General features: G+C 44.4%; 1 protein-coding gene across 18 annotated transcripts in view; it reads left to right on the top strand.

Moving 5' to 3' along the window:
- The window catches only part of DOCK9 (dedicator of cytokinesis 9), a 355,717-nt gene that overhangs the window by 267,288 nt on the left and 67,346 nt on the right, over positions 1-21,083 (top strand). For 15 of the 18 annotated variants that reach the window (XM_081548922.1, XM_081548921.1, XM_081548925.1 and 12 more), the window contains one exon: positions 1,770-3,062. In XM_081548922.1, the coding sequence (XP_081405048.1) occupies positions 1,770-1,892 (123 nt within the window). In that variant the 3' untranslated portion in view covers positions 1,893-3,062. Of the gene's footprint in view, positions 1-1,769; positions 3,063-9,304; positions 9,844-10,398 lie in introns of those variants that run through there. The other 3 variants (XM_081548909.1, XM_081548910.1, XM_081548917.1) reach the window with 2 other exon arrangements.

Here is a 21,083-nt window from a genome sequence, read left to right as displayed (position 1 = left end):
GGGGAACAGCTAACAGCAAGCCTACCTGTCATTAACCTCCTGTCTATCTCTTAATCTGTCAGTAGCTCAAAAACAACTCACATAAAGAAAAAGAAATACCAGTACCATTCCTGCAACTCTTTATTCACCCAATCCTTTGGAAGAACAGGGTTTACCAGCCTGGTTTAAGGAATTCTCTGTTGCATAAATGTCTTTCACCATTTCAAAAAATAGGGTTGTGCAGAGTGTGACTTCTTACAGCTGACCTGGGTGCCCCAGTGAGTCAGTCCTCAAGGCTGCTTCTTTATTCCTTGTCATTCCGGGCAGCTTTCCTGATTGCACTGCTACTACCACCTTCCTGTATGAATTCCTTTCAGTGGGATTACATATGTGGGCTCAGTAGTCATCAATGGGGACAGCTGCCCAGGGAACTGAATGACTGTCAAAGGCCACTTCCTGTTGCTTTTTGAGGGGTCTGTTCTCCATCAACCACAGAGTTGATGGAGACTTCTTCTCTGTCAGTCTTTCTGATCTGTGTGGCCCTTTAAGTGGCCCACGTGACTGCTTCTGTCTGTTGCCTACATTACTGCCTTTCATTCTTAAAAAAAATGGAAGCCAGTACCATTTGTGTCAGTTAACCTGTGATGATTTAGTTAGGAGGTTTCTGTTGCAGAAAACTAACTTAAATATCTAAGCTTTAACCTGCTTTTTTTTCTCCTCCATGCTCACATGTTCAGATGGGATGGTAATGTCATTTTCTACTTTTATTTCTCTGGATCTTAATAACTGGCTCACAGAAAGTTATGACTGAGTTTGGGCAACTGTAGACACTGATATAATGACAGTGCATGTGCAAAAAGAAGGCAGCCCTCTTCTGGGCATTTAGAAAAGTACAAAAAAAAAAAATAGAAATGACTAAAGAAATAAATATGTGAATAATTGAGCGGAAAGAGAGGGGCTCGTGGGAACAAGCTCTGGAGAAAGCTCAGGGTCTTTTGTGTGGGGCCTCCAGGTAGGATGGAGAGCTTCATCAGTGGCTGTCAGCACTTGGCACTAGACAAGATGAAAGTAGGGAAAAAAAAAATTCAGAACTGAGAATATTAAACTTCCAGACTGTATGGACATAATGCCATGCTGGCTCTTAACTGCATCTTGAATTTTCCATTATCCCAACAACTGTGAAGATTAAACTTTGAACCCTTAAGCAAAAAGGGTCTTGCCCTGGAGTCTTGGATTTTCCTGGGGAGCCTCTGAGTGCGTATGTTCCTCTCAGTGTCCGCCCGGCACTAGGTCAAGTCTTGCACTTAGAATTCTTCCCTGCATTATTGAGTGTGAAAGAGACTTGTTGAGAGTCAGCAAGGCAGCCACTCTCTCTCTCCCAGGATGGAAATCTGTAAGACCTTGAGAAAAGGAGCTGGTAGAGAACACCGATGCTCCAGATTCATTTTTAAAAAAAAAGACTTTTCCAAGGGCTGGGACCAGGTCGTGTCCCCACCAGGTCCATGCAGGGTAGACTTCAAGGTGCTTTTACGACCTGGTGAGCTTAGAAGGCTCTCTACTCACTACCCTGTAGAGGAAACGAAAGACACTGTCCTTGACTTGCTCTTTAAAATCCTGATCCAATAAACATTGATACACAGAGGGAGGTGAGCTGACCCGCTCCCTTGGCCCCGCGCCGAGGCCGAGCTCCCTGGGGGGCGTCACAGTTGCAGTGGCCGCCGGGTGATGAGTTGTGAGAAGTGTCACTGGGCGCATTGCGTGTGGGTAACGCTGTGTCTCTGTGCCTCGAGATCTGCCCCCTGGAGGAGAAGACGAGCGTTCTGCCAAACTCCCTGCACATCTTCAACGCCATCAGCGGGACGCCCACCAGCACGCTGGTGCACGGCATGACCAGCTCGTCCTCCGTGGTGTGACCCCGCTGCGTGGTCCACTGGTGGGGACTTGCTCTGTCATTTGCAAACTCAGGACGATGACTCCAAAGCTAATCACCGGGCACGTGCCCGACGCGGGGAGACCGAGCACAAGGAGAAGCCAAGGGGATGGAAGAGTTACGGGAAATAAAGAACCGGGTAATTTCGTAGCACGTTTCCTGGAGGAGTCCTCCTCAAGAGAGCACTCGTTATTTTTTTTTAACCCCCGCTGGCAATATTCAGTGTTTTCATTGTGTCTTAACAGAGGTGTGTGGTGGACGCTCTTCGGCTGGAGTTAAATGTTATTCTTCCTTACAGAAGTAGTATTAAAAATAAACAGCCTGGAGAAAACACATGTTTCGAAATGTACATAGCACTGAAGTCGAGGCTGGAGGGTAACCCTTGGCCTCTAGGCTAAGCTGGAAAATCTTGAAAATATTTTTTTTTTCCTGTGGCACATTCAGGTTGAAAACAAGAACTATTTTTGTGACTAGTTTTTGATGACCTAAGGAAACTGACCATTGTAATTTTTGTACCAGTGAACCAGGAAAGTTAGTGCTTTTATACTCATTTACTTGGATTTAAGAAATAGGAAAACTTAAGAAATTATGGGAGCTTAAAACTAGTCAAGCAGTTTAGAACCAAAGGCCTGTATTAATAAACACGACTATGCTAAACGTTTAAAGGAGTACAGTATACTGTTATGTACATAGAGTTTGTTAATACAGTCTTGGCATTGTGTACATACACGTATGACATTTCTACATTTTTAATACATCAGCTTCTGCATAGAGTTTAATTGTGACAGATTTGTGCTGTTCTTAGTATATGCAACACACTTGACTCTACTGTTTTATTCTTGTACATAAAAGCAGTGCAGTATGGAGGTGTATACAGTCTTTGCTATGTTAGGTTTATAAACCATTTTAAAAATTTCATCCTTTTGCCAAAGTGGTGGAGTATGTCATTGATAAATCATAAATCTTGTGGTGAACAGTGGTGTAATGTAAAACCTTCACCATGTTATATTTTCTTTTCAGACATTAATTGAGTAATTTTATATTTGGGAAAAATAAAGGTTTTTAATTTTATTTAACTAGAATCTCTGCCCTGCTGTAATTAAACATTCTGTACCACATCTGTATTAAAAACAACATTGCTGATTTTCTGGTAGCGAGTATTGGGTATTTATTGTCGGACAGCCTTAAGGGGGGCAGGATATTGAAATATTTGGGGGTGAAATAATGTGGTATATGAAATTTGCTTAACAATAGTTGAGGGGGAAAAAAGAGGGTAGGGATTTGAAACAAGCTTGACAAATATTGGTTGGTAGTTGTGGAAGCCTAGGTTGGGTGCCTGGGGACTGTTGTACCTGTGTCTCTGCCTCTGTCTAAGTTTCCACGGTACAGATTTCAAGAGGCAGACTGGGGGGCCGGATCTGCCAGAGGACTTGTATCAGTGCTTTGTCACCCTGCAGTCTGGCTCTGAATTCTACTGGTTGTTCCCAAGGATGCATAGACACATTAATCCCTCTGTCTGTTCCCCTTCCACTCCTTCATTACCTCCCTGGTTGACTCCTCTGGGATAGGTAGTCATTTATCCCAGCAGGGCATCCTGGCCAGGTGAGCACACCTTCTTGGTCCCCTACAGCATCACCAACGCTGGACCCGAGTCAAGTGATGACTTGGACCACAGGTGCTGGTCTTGACTGTGACACACCCAGGGCCCCAGCCGTGAGCTACTCAGCCCCAGAGAGTTCCAGCGACAGAAGGAAAAAGAGTCCTTCCACAAGAAATAAAATAGCTGCTTTTCCTACTTGGGGGGTTTTGTAGGCTGTCTTTTTTCATAACCAGTGGAGGAAAGAAAGCGTGACGCTGTGTACATCTTGAGCACACAGAAGCCAAGGATCTTCTGATGTCTTTGGAACATTCTCTATCAGTGGGCAAGGCTGTATTTTACAGATGGAGACAAGGTCATGAAGAAGAGATGTGAGGCATTATGACAGCTCACCAGTCTGCAGCCCGTTCACTAGTGCATCCAGACTTAGGGCTTGAGAAGATTCTCTGTGTTTGCCCAGAGTCGCTGACATCCCCACCCTGTGTAATAAACCTTGACTCTAACACCAGCAGGGAAGAGGTCTAAGAGTTTGTCTCCTGTTGCTGGGCTGGATTTCCTCATCGTAAATGCCCCATTAAGAAGCCATAAAATTCAAGTCATCATGCAGTAAGATAAATATGTGTCTAGAAAGAGCTATCTTGCTATCTCATGGTTAAACTTGGAAAATAATTTGTACAGATTTCATGTCAGATAAGATTCAGCTTGGAAGGTGACCAACCCTTGTTAATTACAACAGCGGAGAAAGGAGCCATCTCTAAGTTGAAGGCATCTACTGTGGACGCTGTACCAAAACACATTCACATGTGTTAAAAACCTTATTTAGTTTATGTATAAAATTTTAATTTTGGTATAAAGTTATCCATTAAAGTATCCGTTTATTGGGGGAAATTGTGTTTTTTTTTAATATTAAGAAATCTTTATTGCTATTTTCAGTAAATTCTTAAATGCTTTCCATAGATCTTATTTATTCTTTTTCGAGGGGTGGGGGGGTTGCTGCGCTGGGTCTTCATTATTCGTGTGAGTTTTCTTTAGTTGCAGCAAGCAGGGGCTACTCTTCATTGTGATGTGCAGGCTTCTCATTTTGGTGGCTTCTCTTCTTGAGCAGCACAGGCTCTAGGCACACAGACTTCGGTAGTTGCAACACGCAAGCTCAATAGTTATGGTGCATGGGCTTACTTGTCCTGAGGCATGTGGAATTTTCATGGACCAGGAATCTAACCTGTGTCCCCTGCATTGGCAGGTAGATTCTTATCCACTATGCCACCAGGGAAGTCCTATTCTTTTTTTTGTGTGTGTGTGTGTGTGTTAAAATATAAATAACATGAAATTTGCCCTTTTAACCATTTTTAAGTATACATTTCAATGGCATTAAGTACATTCTCATTGTTCAGCCATCACCTCCATTGATCCGCAGAACTTTTCCATCTTCCCAAACAGAAACTCTGTACTCATTAAACAGGAATTCCCTGTTCTCCCTCAGGGAAAATTGTTTGAAGTAACTTTGGAATTAAAACACTGTTTAGTACCTTATCAAGGATATTTGTCACTGGGAATTAACTAACACTATATAGGACACATAAATAAAGCCAGTCCCTTGCATGGAGAAAGCTGTTGAGAGAAGGGATGCAAAATTAAAAGGTGACTTGTGTAATAATTATCAGGATTTATATAACCATATGACAGAGTTACTCGGTGTAGAAACTCCATTCAAAAAAAACATTTGATGTCCATCAACAGGATTGTTTGCATAAATTATTATAAGTACACAGTGGAGTACTGTGCAGCTATAAAAAGGAGTAATATATTTGTTCACTGCTATAGAGTGATCTTCAAGATACCATAAGTAAAAAACATAAGATAGAGGAAAGCAAATAATGTGCTATCCATTATTTAAGAAAGGAGAGAGAAGTAAGCAGAGATAATTGGTTTTCTTTAGATGAAAGGGAAAATCAAAAAAGTTTCAAGTTGTTACCTATATGGGAGAGGGAGAATGATATATAGGGGACAGAATTAGAAGATTAACCTGTCCAAATATAATTTGCCTTATAGATTTGGCTTTAGAACCATTTGAATATATCATTATTAAAATAAAATTTTAATTCCTAAGAATTGAAAGCAAAATGAAATAAAGGGACATAACCATATATGTATCAAATTGGCAACACAGATACTTAAGAACTATTTCAAATGACTTTAAAATATAGGAATTGCACCATCTATCCCTAGTGAGATATGCCCTCAGGACAAAAATAGTATCTACAAGTCAATAAATGATTGGTTAATAAAAAATTTCAGTTATTGTTTTATTTCATGGAAGTGGTGTTTTCTTTTTGTGAGACTGTATTGCCATTCTGAGACGGTTGTGTGTTTATTGCTAGAGAAAGTAAATGAGTGATTGTGTGGCTATTGGGAACCATGTTTTTGGCATGGGAGGAAAAAAAGGTTGCACCTGTAAGCCAAAACAGGTTAAATTAAAACCCTTCAGTTCTGAATTTGATATGGAAGTACGAGTTTTAGTTCATCAGATATTTATCTTAAATATACACTTATTTCCTAGCTTGAAAAGACCTAAAAACAGTGACCAAGCTGATAAATAATGAGCAACCCTACGTGCTCAAATTGTGGTCTCTAAATACCTTTCTTAGCAAAAGGATCCAGGCTCCGTGGAGAATGGCTGACTTCAGTTTTAGGGCAGAAAATGTCCAGGGTAAGTCTGGAGCATCTTTTCCTACCTGACATCCAGAGGACTCGCTGAGACATCACAGACCCCGTCAGAAGTATATTTAAAAGCACCTTTTAGGTAGACATGGGGTGAACATAAACAAGAAAATAATAGCAGTGGGTTAAAATTGTAAAATTCAGTCCATTCATTCCAGATAATACTAGAAAAATAAAACTGGGAACAATCAAAGGAGTTAGTATAACTAAGAAAGACCAAGAGGTGACATGTGCCTCAGAAGTATACACCACGCTCTGTGACAGAGTCCTGCCAAGAAGTCTAACCTGATGTCAGAAACCAACACAATATGGTAAAGCAACTATCCTTCAGTTCAGTTCAGTTGCTCAGTCATGTCCCGACTCTGTGACCCCATGGACTGCAGCACACCAGGCTTTCCTGTCCATCACCAACTCCTGGAGCTTGCTCAAACTCATGTCCGTCAAGTCGGTGATGCCATCCAACCATCTCATTAAATGAAGAATAAATTAAATCCTTTAATTAAAATTAAATCCTTCAATTAAAAATAAATTTAAAAAATGAAATGCCATTTTCAGTTTAAAAAAAAAGCCCTAACCTGAATCTGATCAAGTCTCTAATAGAGGGCACAGAGGAACATGTCAAATGGCACCACTGGGAATGGAATCAGCAAAGTCCAAACCTATGGAAAAGCTCTGTAGATCAAACAACCTGGTTTCTTTAGTAACTTACAAGAATAAAAGAGATGGAGAGGGCACTTACATGTTGAAAGAGATTCAGGGTTCTCTTGATATGGTGTATCCACCATATAAAGTAAATAAGCTTTCCCTTACCCCTTACACTAAATACAACTAAAATCCCTGGAGATTATACATTAAAAAACAAGCATCAGAAGACTCTGAAAGGAAAAATGTAAAAGAGAACAGCTGTAGACTTTGTAACCCAAAGAATGATACAGTGGTAAGTCTCCCAGTTTTCTTTTTGCTTCATATTTCCCATATTGGGAGCTGAAGAAGACAGCAACACAGAAACATGTACAGTAACAGACAAAAAAAAAATCATACTACTTCACACCCATTATTATAGCTATTAAAAAGAAGTCTTGATAAGGATGAAGACATTGAGACCCTTATGCATTGTTGGTAGGAATGTGACATTGTACAGCTCTTCTGGAAGACAGTATGATGGTTCCTCAAAAATTACACAAAATTTCCATAATATCCAGCAATTCTACTTACGGGGATATGCCCAAAAGAATTGAAAGTAGGTACTTGAACAAATATTTGTACACCTGTGTTCATAGCAGCATTATTCACAATAGCCAAACAATGGAAGTGATCCAAGTATCCATTAATGGAAGGATGGATGGGCCCAAGTGTCCACTAATGGATGGATGGATGGGTAAACAAAATGTGGTATACACATGCAGCAGTATATTCTTCAGCCTTAAAGAGAATTCTCACACATGCCTCAACATGGAGGGACCTTGAGGACATTATGCTGAGTGAAACAAGCCGGTCACAAAAGGAGAAATCCTGTATAATCCCACTTGTATGAGACCCCGGAGCAGTCAAATGTATAGAGACAAAGTAGAAGGGTGGTTGCTCAGGCCTGGGGGTGGGGATAGGAAATGGGGAGTTAGTGTTTATTATAGAGAGTTCCAGCTGGGCATGATGAAAATGTGGGGCTGAATGGTGGTGATGGTTGCAAAGTAGCGTCAATATACTTGGTGGTTCAGACAGTAAAAAGTCTGCCTGCAATCAGGAGACCTGGGTTCAATCCCTGGGTTGGGAAGATCCCCTAGAAAAGGAAATGGCAACCCACTGCAGTATTCTTGCCTGGAAAATACCATGGATGGAGGAGCCTGGCGGGCTACAGTCCATGGGGTCGCAAAGAGTCAGTTGAACACAACTGAGCGACTTCACTTCACTTAGTGTTGCAGAACTGCACACTTTATAAGAGTAGCTTTTATATGATTTTAGCCAAAGTTAAAAAAAAAAAACAAAACCTGCTGTCTCTAGCCAAAGGAAAATGAAAAGGGCAGTGTACCAAGACAGAAAATTTTTAGGCCGTAGTGGTACTACTGGAGCCAACAGCGCAGCTAAAGCTGCAGCTCCACCCACACCCACATCAGCAATGGAGAGCTACACACCCACCCTCTCGAGGCTGGAGCAAGGCTTCAACACACTTGCCAGGATGGGATCAGAGAAGGTCTGATGCAAGCCAGGACTCTCATCCATGCTCCCTAGCAAGAGTCCCACCCATGGAGACCACCAGGCAGCCTGGACTTGACAGCAAAGGCATGACCCATAAAAGGACAAATTGAATTTTTTTTTAACTTTAGGGGTTCTTTTTTTTTTTTTTAATATTCTATTATTTATTTATTTAGCTGTATCAGGTCTTCATTGTGGCATAGGGGAATCTAGTTCCCTGACTAGGGATCAAACCTGGGCCCCCTGCATTGGGAACACAGAGTCTTAGCCACTGGACCACCAAGGAGGTCCCTCTTTATTTTTTTTTTTTTTAATTGGAGGATAATTGCTTTACAATGTGTCAGTTGCTGCTGTAGAACAAGGTGAATCAGCGGTAAGTATACATACATCCCCTCCCTCTGGAGCCTCTCTCCCACCAGCGCCACCCCCCAGCCCCTGCGCCATAAATTGAATTTTAAAAGTGAAACCGTTTGCTCTGAGAGGAGCCTGTTAAGAGGATGAAAACACAAGCTACAGACTGGGAGAAAATATTTGCAAACCAATACGTTTAACAAAAGACTAGTGTCTAGAATATTTAAAGAATACTCAAAACTCAACAGTTAAAAAAAGAAAAATCAGAACATGGGCCAAAACTACTGGGAAGAACATTTGGCTGGGGAGGACAGGGATACCACCAAATGCTGGTGAGACTGCAGTAACTGGATCGTTCATAAATTGCTGGTGGCAAAGTAAATTTGCCAGTTTGGCAGTTCCTTAAGGAGCCAAGTACGTGGTTATCTGTGACCCAGGGACTGCAGTCTTGGGCATTCATCCCAGAAAAGGGAGAACTTCTATTTATTCACTTAAAAAAACATTACACAAGTGTTAACAGCAGCTTTTTGTACAATTAGCTCAGAACTGGAAGGAACCTAGAAGATCTTCAACAGAACGCGGTGCACCCAGGTCGTGGAGGCTACTCAGTGGCAGAGTGGAGTGAACCGCAGGTGCACGTGATGCCTGTCAATCTCCAGGAACTATGCCGGCAAAAAGAGCTTAGCCCCCCAAGTTATACACGGTATGATTCTGTTCATATAACATTCTTGAAGAGACAAAATTACAGAAGTAGAGGGCAGTTTAGTGGTTGCCAGGGGCTAAACGGGGTGGGATGGGAAGGAAGTGAGAGGGCTGTGAGAGGGCAGCCCAAGGGGTACCCGAGGCTAGTACTGCTGGTCCGGTCTTATTTCCTGCCCAGCCAAGCCTTCTTACTGCCCAGATGGCCTGTGTCACCTTTAGTGGGGTCATTTGAGCCAAGACCACATCTGGCACCAAGCAAAGTGCATGTGACCTTGAGCTGCCCACTCAGAGGAGACCAGGCTCTACCTGGAATTGGGGACACAAATGCTGGCACATGTTTTGGTGAAGTAAAACTGGCCTCACGGTGGTAAGAAAATGATGAAGTTGCCTTTTCCTGACCCTGGTCGTCACCTTCATAGCTTTATCCATGTATCCCATTCTCCTTGTCACCATTTCCTTGTTCTGACAAGTCAGGTGGAGGGGGTCCCCATGAGCACAGGTAGAATTTGGATGCACATTTGTCATTTTCCTGACACTCTTAGTTTTCAACCAACTCAGTGTAATCTTGGCCAAGCAAGTCTCTGGATTATGCCAGCCTTGGGACAGAGCCTGAGAACTTGGCCTTGAGTCCTGCTGTCAACCACACCATCCCCTTGGCCATTGTGCCCATCAGTTCCCATTCCCTGCTTTCACCAACTGATGGTCTTCAGTTCTTGAATACTTGCATTGCTTAGTATTCACAGGAAACAGTAGCCCCTGTTCCTTGGAGTGATGAGCTGAATAATGGCCCCTGAGCAGGAGACCCTCCTGTATTATGCGAGTGGGCTGATGTAATCGGAGGTCCTTATAAGAGGGATGCAGAGGGGTGAGAGTCAGACAAGGTGATGTGATGACAAAGCAGAGATTGGGCTGATGTGCTTGCAAAATGCAGGAAGGGGCCACGAGCCAAGGAGTATGGGCAACCTCTTGAAGCTGAAAAAGGCATGGAAACAACTCTCTCCTGGAGACTCTGAAAGGAACCCACCCTGCCAACACCTTGACTTTAGCCCAGTGATACTGATTTCAGACTTCTGACTTCCAGAAGTGTGAGATAATAAATCTGTGTTAAGTCCCTAAGTTGATGACTTCTGGTTACGGCAACAATGAGAAACTAATGCACCTGGTATTCCTTTAACTAGCACTCACTAGGAACTAACCAGTGAATTATCAATACCTGGCCTGCACTTCCAGAGACTATGCAATCCTAAAGCCCCGCTTCTCTTCCGAAAGTCCCTGAGTGCTCTGTGGGGCCTTGCTGGCCTCAGATGGTCTGTGCCATTTGTCGAAAAGTTCCATTTCCTCTGTCCAGGGATGTCACCCCAGGAGGCAGAGGTGTCTTCTGTTCTAGTCAAGTCCAGCACAGGCCTGGACAGCAGGGCAGCCCCTGGGATTTGGGCATAACCACCTCATTCTGGTTGGCAGAGACCAATCCACTTTGTCCTCCCCCATGTACACCTCCCTTCTGACCACCCCTGGGCCCCAGGGCACTTTATAATTTTCTTTTTTCTGATTTGCAAGGATTACAGCTGCACCTTGCAGAAAATCCACACAGTATAGAAGCATATGAAAGTGAAAGTGTTATGTCAGTTGTGTCTGACTCTTTGCAACCCAAGCAACTGTAGCCTACCATGCTCCTCTGTCCATGGAATTCTCCAGGAAAGAATGCTAGAGTGGGTTGCCATTCCCTTCTCCAAGGGATCATCCCGACCCAGGGATCGAACCTTGATCTCCCACATTGCAGGTGGATTCTTTACCATCTGAGCCACCAAAGAAGCCCCATAGAAGCATATTTTAAAAAGTATAATAGTGGCAGTTTGCCCAAATTGTGCTCCAAAAAAATAACACAAGGGCAAGGACAGAGCTCATTATTTTGTCTCCTTTAAAACTAAGCATCTTTCCTGGATTCGTGGTAGTATTTGAAAGTTTTCTGACAAATGTTCCAATTATAGTTCACTTTGCACTGTAAAATCTGCCTGGGACAGCTTGATTGTATTTTTTGAATCTGAGTTAACTAGAAAAAGACAAGGAAATTAAGCCTCCAGAGGTGAAGTGTGTCTTCCTTCAGTCCACGCTAGCTGCTGAGCCTGGGCAGGTTTAACTTTCCTTTGTCTCTGTCTCCTCGTCTGTGAAATGGGGATGATAATGGTTCCCAAAACCCTGAGTGGTCCTGAGAGTTACAGGAATTAAGAATTTAACTACTGACTGGCTTGTAGTAAGCTCTGAGTAAATGTTACTTAAAAAACATGTCATGACTCAGCCTAAATGAGGAAAGAGGAGAAAATTCAGTATTAATTCTTGCTCAATAATTGCTTAGACCATTGTTTTCCTACACATGTTCTATGGAACATTGCTGATTCCAAAGGATGTGGGATGTCAGTTGGTATTATGAGGAAACGCAGTTAAGGAAGAGTGGCGCGTTTTATGGGTCCAGCAAGGCAAAGTTAGCAGGCTCTGCCTACAGTGCTCCTCAGAGGCTTCCTTATGGACTTTGCTTCCAAGACAGACCTCTCCCAAGGGGCATTTCCCCTAATCAGTTGATTGAGGCACTCCATTTTGCTTCTCTGTAGCCTGTCCCAGGACCAGTGTCCCATGGAAGGCTCTCTGGGGACCGCTCCATTAGATCCATGAGACCCATCCCCTGTCCTGCTTCCTCTCCCTGTTCCGTGAGGAGCAGTGGCTCCAGGACACTTGCCGAGACTGTAGCTGGGCACACGGATACAGTGGCCACCTCCAACTGGGCAGATGCCCCAGGAGTGGAGAGTTACCCCCCCAACCCCAAGATCAGCTGAGTCTATGTACAGATGAGAGTTCATGTCATCCAGCTAGTGCCTGGGGCGTGTCACGCTGCACCAACACTGAGCAAGAGGCTTGGCACCAGAGTCTAGAGCTTGCTCCTTCCGTGTCCACACATGACATGAGCAGACATATTTTTCACCCTCTGTCCCTCTGTCTACAAAGGCAGGGATAAAGCTGTATCACCTCTAACCTCGGGTGGAGCTGATACGCGTGTTAAAGGGGGACCCTTGAGGCTGAGAAGGAATGCCCTCCTCTTGTTAGTAAAAGCGAGAACAACACTTGAAATAGTTCCCTGAAGTCGATGTCAATTAGAATTTGCTGGAATGTGGACCCACTGGTTGGAATTTGGGTGGTGGCACCTACAGGTATGCTGACAATAGTCACCTGGAGTAGACCTGTTTTATTAGTCCGGGTTCTCCAGAGAAACAGGACCGCTGGGACATTGTGTGTGTGTGTGTGTGTGTGTGTGTGTGTGTGTGTGTGTGTGTGTGTGTGTGTGTGTAAAGATTTATTTTGAGGGACCGGCTCATACGGTTATGGAAGGCAGCAAGTCCTGAGATCTGCAGGACGAGTCAGAAGCAGGAGACCCAGGAAGAGTCATTGTTTCATTTTGAGTCCAAAGGCAGAAAAAAAAAGCTGATGCCCAGTTCTGAGGCTGGCAGGCAGGAAGCCTACCCTCTTACTCAGATTGAGGGTCAGCCTTTTGTACTATTCTGTCCTTCAACTGATTGGGCGAGACCCACCATATAGGGAAGGCAGTCTACTGATTTAAGTGTTAACCTCACCCAAAAACACCCTTAGAGAAATACCCAGAATAATGTTTGGCCAAATACCGTGGCAACCCATGACCCAGTCAACTTTACACACAAAAAAATCAACCTTGACGCCAATGATCTGTGCACTGTGAAGGAACCACGGGTGAAGAAATGAGGCTGAATTGCAAAACCTTAGAAATTGGAGCAGCATCACCCCTGATTCAGGCTTTCCTGGTGGCTCAGACATTAAAGAATTTGCCTGCAATGCGGGAGGCCCGGGTTCAATCCCTGGGTTGGTTCAGTCCCTGGACAGAGGAGCCTGGCAGGCTGCAGTCTATGGGGTTGCAAAGACTCGGACACAGCTGAGTGACTAACATACCCCTGATTCAAGGCCCAAACCCATCCTTAGGTTGTTGAGGTCTCCAGGCGTGAGGAAAGTTGAAAAGAAAACTTCTGGATCCTCCATGACCCACCTCCCAGAATATTGGAAATAAAAGCAAAAATAAACAAATGGGACCTAATTAAAATTAAAAGCTTTTGCACAACAAAGGAAACTATAAGCAAGGTGAAAAGACAGCCTTCAGAATGGGAGAAAATAATAGCAAACGAAGCAACAGACAAACAATTAATCTCAAAAATATACAAGCAACTCCTGCAGCTGATTTCCAGAAAAATAAACGACCCAATCAAAAAATGGGCCAAAGAACTAAACAGACATTTCTCCAAAGAAGACATACAGATGGCTAACAAACACATGAAAAGATGCTCAACATCACTCATTATTAGAGAAATGCAAATCAAAACCACAATGAGGTACCACTTCACACCAGTCAGAATGGCTGCTATCCAAAAGTCTACAAGCAATAAATGCTGGAGAGGGTATGGAGAAAAGGGAACCCTCTTACACTGTTGGTGGGAATGCAATCTAGTACAGCCACTATGGAGAACAGTTTGGAGATTCCTTAAAAAACTGGGAATAGAACTGCCATATGACCCAGCAATCCCACTGCTGGGCATACACACCGAAGAAACCAGAATTGAAAGAGACACGTGTACCCCAATGTTCATCGCAGCACTGTTTACAATAGCCAGGACGTGGAAGCAACCTAGATGTCCATCAGCAGACGAATGGATAAGGAAGCTGTGGTACATATACACAATGGAATATTACTCAGCTATTAAAAAAAATACATTTGAATTGGTTCTATTGAGATGGATGAAACTGGAGCCCATAATACAGAGTGAAGTAAGCCAGAAAGAAAAACACCAATACAGTATACTAATGCATATATATGGAATTTGAAAAATGGTAACAATAACCCTATATGTGAGACAGAATAAGAGACACAGATGCATAGAACAGTCTTATGGACTCTGAGGGAGAAGGTGAGGGTGGGACGTTCTGGGAGAATAGCATTGAAACATGTATATTATCATATGTGAAACAGAACACCATTCCATGTTCGATGCATGAGACAAATGCTCAGGGCTGGGGCAATGGGATGACCCAGAGGGATGGGATGGGGAGGGAGGTGGGAGGGGCGTCCAGGAAGGGGAACACATGTAAACCCATGGCTGATTCGTGTCAATGTATGGCAAAAACTACTACAATATTGTAAAGTAATTAGCCCCCAACTAAAATAAATAAATTCATTAAAAAAAAAAAGAAAAGAAAACTTCTTTCTTTGGATGCAGGGTCATTGAGCTGAGCTCTGAAAGATGCTCAGAGAGGAGCATGTGTTGCTCAGAGCGGAGGCCCAGACACAGTCCCGGGTCCACCTTTGCTCTGGGTGGGGCTGACCCAGCATCTCAGAGGTAGAACGGGCCTGGCATCTTCCAGCCAAAGCTGGTGATTTGCTTAGGTATCGGCTGTGGCCTCGCCTCACTGCTTCCTCCCAGGTGCCAGCACTTCACAGACACGGTTACTCTTACTCCTCATAATGACCCTGTTAGGTAGGAAGTGGTTTCCTGTGAAGAAACCAAATCACAGAGAGATGGAGGAAACTGCCAAGGTCACACAGTAAACGGTGGAGCTGGGGTTCTAGCTAAGACTCTTCTGACCCAGAATCCAGGCCAACAGCTGGCTGAATATGCCCTGGCCAGTCTGCATGCCCAGGGCCTCCTGGCAATGTGGGCCTCTGCAGAGGCTCTCATCCAAACCAAAGATGGAGAGCAAGCACTATGGGCTGAATTCTTTCCCCTCAAATTCATGTTGAAGTCTAGTCCGTGTACCTTAGAATTTGGCCTTGTTTAGAGACAGGGTCTTTATAGAGTTTGTTGTTGGTCAGTCACTCAGTCACGTGACTCTTTGCGACCCCCATAGACTGCAGCACGCCAGGCCTCCCTGTCCATCACCAACTCCCGGAGCTTGCTCAAACTCATGTCCATAGAGTCGATGAAGCCATCCAACCATCTCATCCTCTGTTGTCCCCTTCTCCTCCTGCCCTCAATCCTTCCCAGCATCAGGGTCTTTTCCAATAAGTCGGCTCTTTGCATCAGGTGGCCAACATACTGGAGCTTCAGCTTCAGCATGAGTCCTTCCAATGAATATTCAGGGTTCATTTCCTTTATGGTTGACTGGTTTTATAGAGATAATCAGGTTAAAATGAGGTCATTAGGGTGGCCCTTAATCCAGTATCATGAGAGTCCTTTTAAGAAGAAGAAGTTTGGACACAGACATGCACAGAGGGAAGATGGTATGAAGACAAAGGGAAGACGGCCACCTGCAAGACATGGAGAGAGGCCTGAGACAGATCCATCCCTCATGGCCCTCACCTCGATCCTGGACTTTCAGCTTCCACAACTATGAGAAAACTAACTTCCGTCCTGTAAGCCCCGCACTCTGTGTCACTCTGTGTCACCACTGCTTGGCAGCCCAAGCAGTATAACCAAGCAGGATTCCCAGACATGAGAGAAGACAGAACAAAGACTCCCCATTGTGTGGAAAGACTCAGGACCCTCAGGGGGAAAACAGTTTGAACAGAAATGTCACCAAGCCAGGACAGAAATGAGGACAGCAAGTCTTTGGAGGAACTAACCCTGACTCTGAAACCAAGATTGGGAAATATTAATTGTCACCATTGGCTTTGGCAATCTTGTTCGGCTGGTTCTTCTCAAAGAGCTGTGTGGGCCTGTCACCTGGTCAGCTGCTTTCAGCGTTTCCACATGGGGAGGGACGAGGAGTGGGCAGCAATGTGGACGGCCCCTCCTGTCACCCTCCCTGATGAGCAGTCACAGACAGCCATCCTGATACCCCAGTGCTTGGCTTGGCACAGTAGAAGAAGCACTGGATGAGGAGTCTGAAAAGTTGGGTTCTAGTTGGATCTCATCTATAGAGAGAAATTCCTGTTCCTCTTCACAGAGGAGCACAGTTCCTTCTTCACAGTTTCATCATCTGTAGAGATAAATCCCTGTTCCTCTTCACAGAGGTTTTCTCTCTAATAAGATAATTTATTGTTATTTAGTCCTACTCACTCTCCAAAAGTGAGGACCTTGTAATAAAGACTATTACATGGAACCATCTAAATGCATAGAATCATGGAAGTTAATGAACAGAGGGAGGAGATGGTTGTACAACTGTACAACATGGACTGAGCATGAAGCTTAGCTCTGAGCATCCTGGAAGCCAAGGGGAAAAGTGAAATACTTTCAAAAGTGGGGGGAAAACCCTATAAAGTATAAGATATTGCTGTTTCACTTATTGTACTCTTTTTAAAATAAAACATTATTTTTTACTAAAAATGATCATTTTATTTCACTGTGCAGATTCCAAACATGAAGAATAGAATCTATCCAGGTTCTGAACTCAAAGTTCCTACATTTTTAGACATTTTATGCTTTCTAGACTTGTTTAGTTTTTTATTTTCTTTTATATTGCTCACATCACGTGGCATGCAGGATCTTACTTCCTCGACCAGGGATCGAACCCTTACCCCTTGCATTCGGACCTCCAGGGAAGTCCCCAGGCCTTTTTAGAATAGATTAATTTATCCCTGTAATCACTTCCCAGTCACAATCTCATGTTCTGGGCAAATTCAATAAACTTTTTTCTTGTCTTTTTAGAAAAAGTGCATCTAGGATTTTTTCTAATTGGGAAGCAATACCTGATCCTGGTAGAAAATGCATAAAATACTGAAAAATATAAATGAGAATGAAACTATTCACAGTCCTCCATGCCCTGTGCCTTCCAGATAACTGCCATCAACATTTCAGTTGACTCCATTCCAGTATTTCCTCTATGTCTTTTGAATCTCCTAGTGCTTCTTGAACCTAGGTTTTGGTTTGCCTCAGCCTTGGGAGTTTTTGCTCTGAGTAAAGACTGTGTAGGAACATCTAGAATTACGAGTCTGTCAGCATCTCCTGGACTTGGAGCTCACTTCCTTTAAAAGCAAGCTAAGCAGCCTGTCCTGGGCCACCTTCCCCTCATCCTACCTGAAGAGCCTTGGGGCAGCATACGTGATGCTGGCACTGGGTACCAAATTCTACCAATTCCCGCTCCAAAATGGGCTCTGTTCTACAAATTGTAGGAGAGCCCAGCCTAGTGAGAAACCTGGTTCCAAGACATTGTCACTTCTTCACCCAACATTCCTATCTTTTCAGTGAAAATTTATCTGGAAGCCCAGTGGACTTGGCGAAGGGGCTCCTCATAACCACCCCACTTTTTTTCCCCAAAAATCCTATTGTAGACACTATGGAAAACAGTACGGAGGTTCCTTAAAAAACTGAAAATAGAGTTACCATTCAGTTCGGTTCAGTCGCTCAGTCGTGTCCGACTCTTTGCGACCCCATGAATTGCAGCACACCAGGCCTCTCTGTCCATCACCAACTCCCAGATTCTACCCAAACCCATGTCCATCGAGTCGGTGATGCCATCCAACCATCTCATCCTCTGTCGTCCCCTTCTCCTCCCGCCCCCAATCCTACCCAGCATTAGGGTCTTTTCCAATGAGTCAACCCTTCGCATGAGGTGGCCAAAGTATTGGAGTTTCAGCTTCAACATCAGACCTTCCAGTGAACACCCAGGATTGATCTCTTTTAGGATGGATTGATTGGACCTCCTTGCAGTCCAAGGGACTCTCAAGAGTCTTCTCCAACACCACAGTTCAAAAGCATCAATTCTGCGGCGCTCAGCTTTCTTCACCGTCCAACTCTCACATCCATACATGACCACTGGAAAAACCATAGCCTTGACATGATCCAGCAATCCCACTCCTGGGCACATATCCAGAAAAGATGAAAGCTTTAATTCAATAAGATACATGCACTCCAATAGCAGCACTATTTACAATAGCCAAGACATGGAAGCAAGCCACATGTCCACCAACAGACGAATGGATAAAGAAAATGTGGTACATATATACAATGGAATGTTACTCAGCCAGAGAAAGGAATGCTGCTGCTGCTGCTGCTGCTAAGTCGCTTCAGTTGTGTCGGACTCTGTGCGACCCCATAAATGGCAGCCCACGAGGCTCTGCCATCCCTGGAATTCTCCAGGCAAGAACACTGGAGTGGGTTGCCATTTCCTTCTCCAATGCATGAAAGTGAAAAGTGAAAGTTAAGTCACTCAGTCATGTCTGACTCTTCGCGACCCCATGGACTTCAGCCTACCAGGCTCCTCCATCCATGGGATTTTCCAGGCAAGAGTGCTAGAGTGGGTTGCTATTGCCTTCTCTGTAGAAAGGAATGAAATAATGCCACTTGCAGCAACATGGATGGACCTGGAGATTAGCGTACTGAGTAAAGTAAGGCTGACAGAGAAAGACAAATATCATATGGTATCACTCATATGTGGAATCTAGTAAAATATTATACAGTGGAACTTGTTTACAAAAGAGAAACAGACACAGACATAAGAAAACAAATTTACGGTTACAAAAGGAGAAAGCGGGGGGGAGGGAGTAAATTAGGAATATTGGATTAACAGAGAGACACTGCTATGTAAAAAATATTAATAGATAAACAATAAGGAACTACTTTATAGCTTAGGGAACTATATTCAACATCTTGTAATAACCTATAATAGAAAAGAAGTTTCTAAAAAAGCCTATTGGCAAAAAAAAAAAAAGAAAAAAGCCTATTGGCACTTGGGTTTTCTTGCCATTTCTTTCTTCACTGTTTGGAATTCCATCAACGGCAGATTCACACAAATGAACACATGTCATTCAAAAATCTTCCAGGATAAATCTGATCAATCGATCTTTGTGAGAACTGTTTCTGCCTGTGATTTCCCCTCTTACAAATGATGCTAACTGCTCCACTGGGCAGCAGGATGAGGGTAGGCTTATTGGAGGGCATAGGAAAATCCATGGAGAAGGGAAGGGCAACCCACTAAAGTATTCTCGCCTGGAGAATCCCATGGACAGAGGAGCCTGGCAGGCTACAGTCCATGGGTCACCAAGAGTTGGATACAACTGAGCAACTGAACACACACAGAAGAATTCATCTTAGATGTGAGGGGAGGCAAGAGACTCCCCTGCTCCGTGGCTCTGCGGCGAAGTCATGTGGCCCCCCAGGGTGCTCAGTCCCAGGACAGTCATCACTCTGCTACACGCTGTCCTCACTCTGCTGCAAGAACACAACTTCTCTGGCTGTCCTCCACCTCGGGGTCCCTGCCCCTCAGAGGCCCTTGCTGCCCCAAGACCCTGGGGATCAAGGCATCACTTCTTCTGTCTGCCTCCACTCCGTCCCTCGGTGACCTTGACCAACCTCCTCCACGCACTGCTATATGATGACGCCCACGTGTATGTCTTCTGCACAGATTTCTGCAAACTCCAGACGCTATCTTGTTGACCCCCCGGTTGGAAATGGATTAGAATCTGAACTCAACACGTACCAAGCCCAAGTACTCTTCACTCATTGCCCCGCCATGTGAAGAATGAGGTATGTGTCATGAAGTGGGGCTTTATAAACATTGCTCTAGTTTTAGTTTCACAGGCCTGAGAAGGATCTGGGGGGAAAAAAAAAAATCTGTCAAATCTCTAGGGAGCTCTGAAACCACAAAGGTCAGCTCAGCGACTCACCAGCGACACGGCTTTGCGCAGGTGCCTCGCGTTGCCTGGCCCTGCCGGCCTCTCGTGGTTGTTGGCAGGACCCTTTGATGTGCATACAGAGCCTGGCACCTGGTGGGCTATTAGGGAATGCCCCTTTCTGCCCTGTCCTTGCACTACCTTGAGGACAGAACTTCAGAAACATCCTGGGGAACCCATGGACCACCTCTCTGTCCCCACCGGGGCCCAACAAACTCTTCTCTGTTGCTTCAGTCTGCCCTGACCTTGAGGGTTCAGCATCTCTACACATGAAGCAACCCTGGCCTGGCGTGCCCTGGCCCCACCGCAGCACCCCACCTCAGCCCTCTTATGGGCCAGGGCTTTGAAATGGGGGTGCTGGTGAGCTGTGGCCTCTTGGGGCACAGCCCCCACCCCACCCCCCAAGCAGAGGCAGCCCCACATGGTGCCCTGTGCTTCCTACTTAGCCTTTGTTCATTCAGAGCTCCTATCACCATTTGTAAAGATTGTTCTTTTCAAGTTACATTTTGCTTATGATTTGGTAGAGGATTCACAGAGCATGAAAAGATGTGGAAGAAACTTAAATGCATGTTGATAAGTAAAAGAAGTTAACCTGCAAAGGCTACAAACCACGTAATTCCAGCTAATCACATGGCCAACAGAACATGCAGGGCAAGTGTGACTGCTCACCATGTGATCTGCCGGTATTCTGGAAAAGGCAAAACTGGAGACAGTAAAACGATCAGGGGTTGCCAGGGGTTACAGCAGAGCAAAGGTGTCTAGGTGGAGCCCAGAGGATTATCAGGGGACAGTGAAAATAGTCTGAAAGCTACCATCAGGGTGAGCTCAGGTCATCATACATTTGTCAGAATCCAAGAGTGAACCCTAATATGAGTGATGAACTTGGGGTGATCATGACTTGTCACTGCTGCTTCCCAGTGTGACAGTGTCCCACTCTGGTGTAGGATATCCACTTGGTGGGGGCAGGGGCTGTGCTTTAGGGGCATGGGGCAGAAGTACAT

The sequence above is a fragment of the Giraffa tippelskirchi genome, chromosome 12 (genome assembly GCF_054371585.1).
Source record: "Giraffa tippelskirchi isolate mGirTip1 chromosome 12, T2T-mGirTip1v1.2.pri, whole genome shotgun sequence".
NCBI lineage: Eukaryota > Metazoa > Chordata > Mammalia > Artiodactyla > Giraffidae > Giraffa > Giraffa tippelskirchi.
Note: the sequence above shows the minus strand (reverse complement) of the source record. Positions and strands in the feature narration are given on the sequence as shown.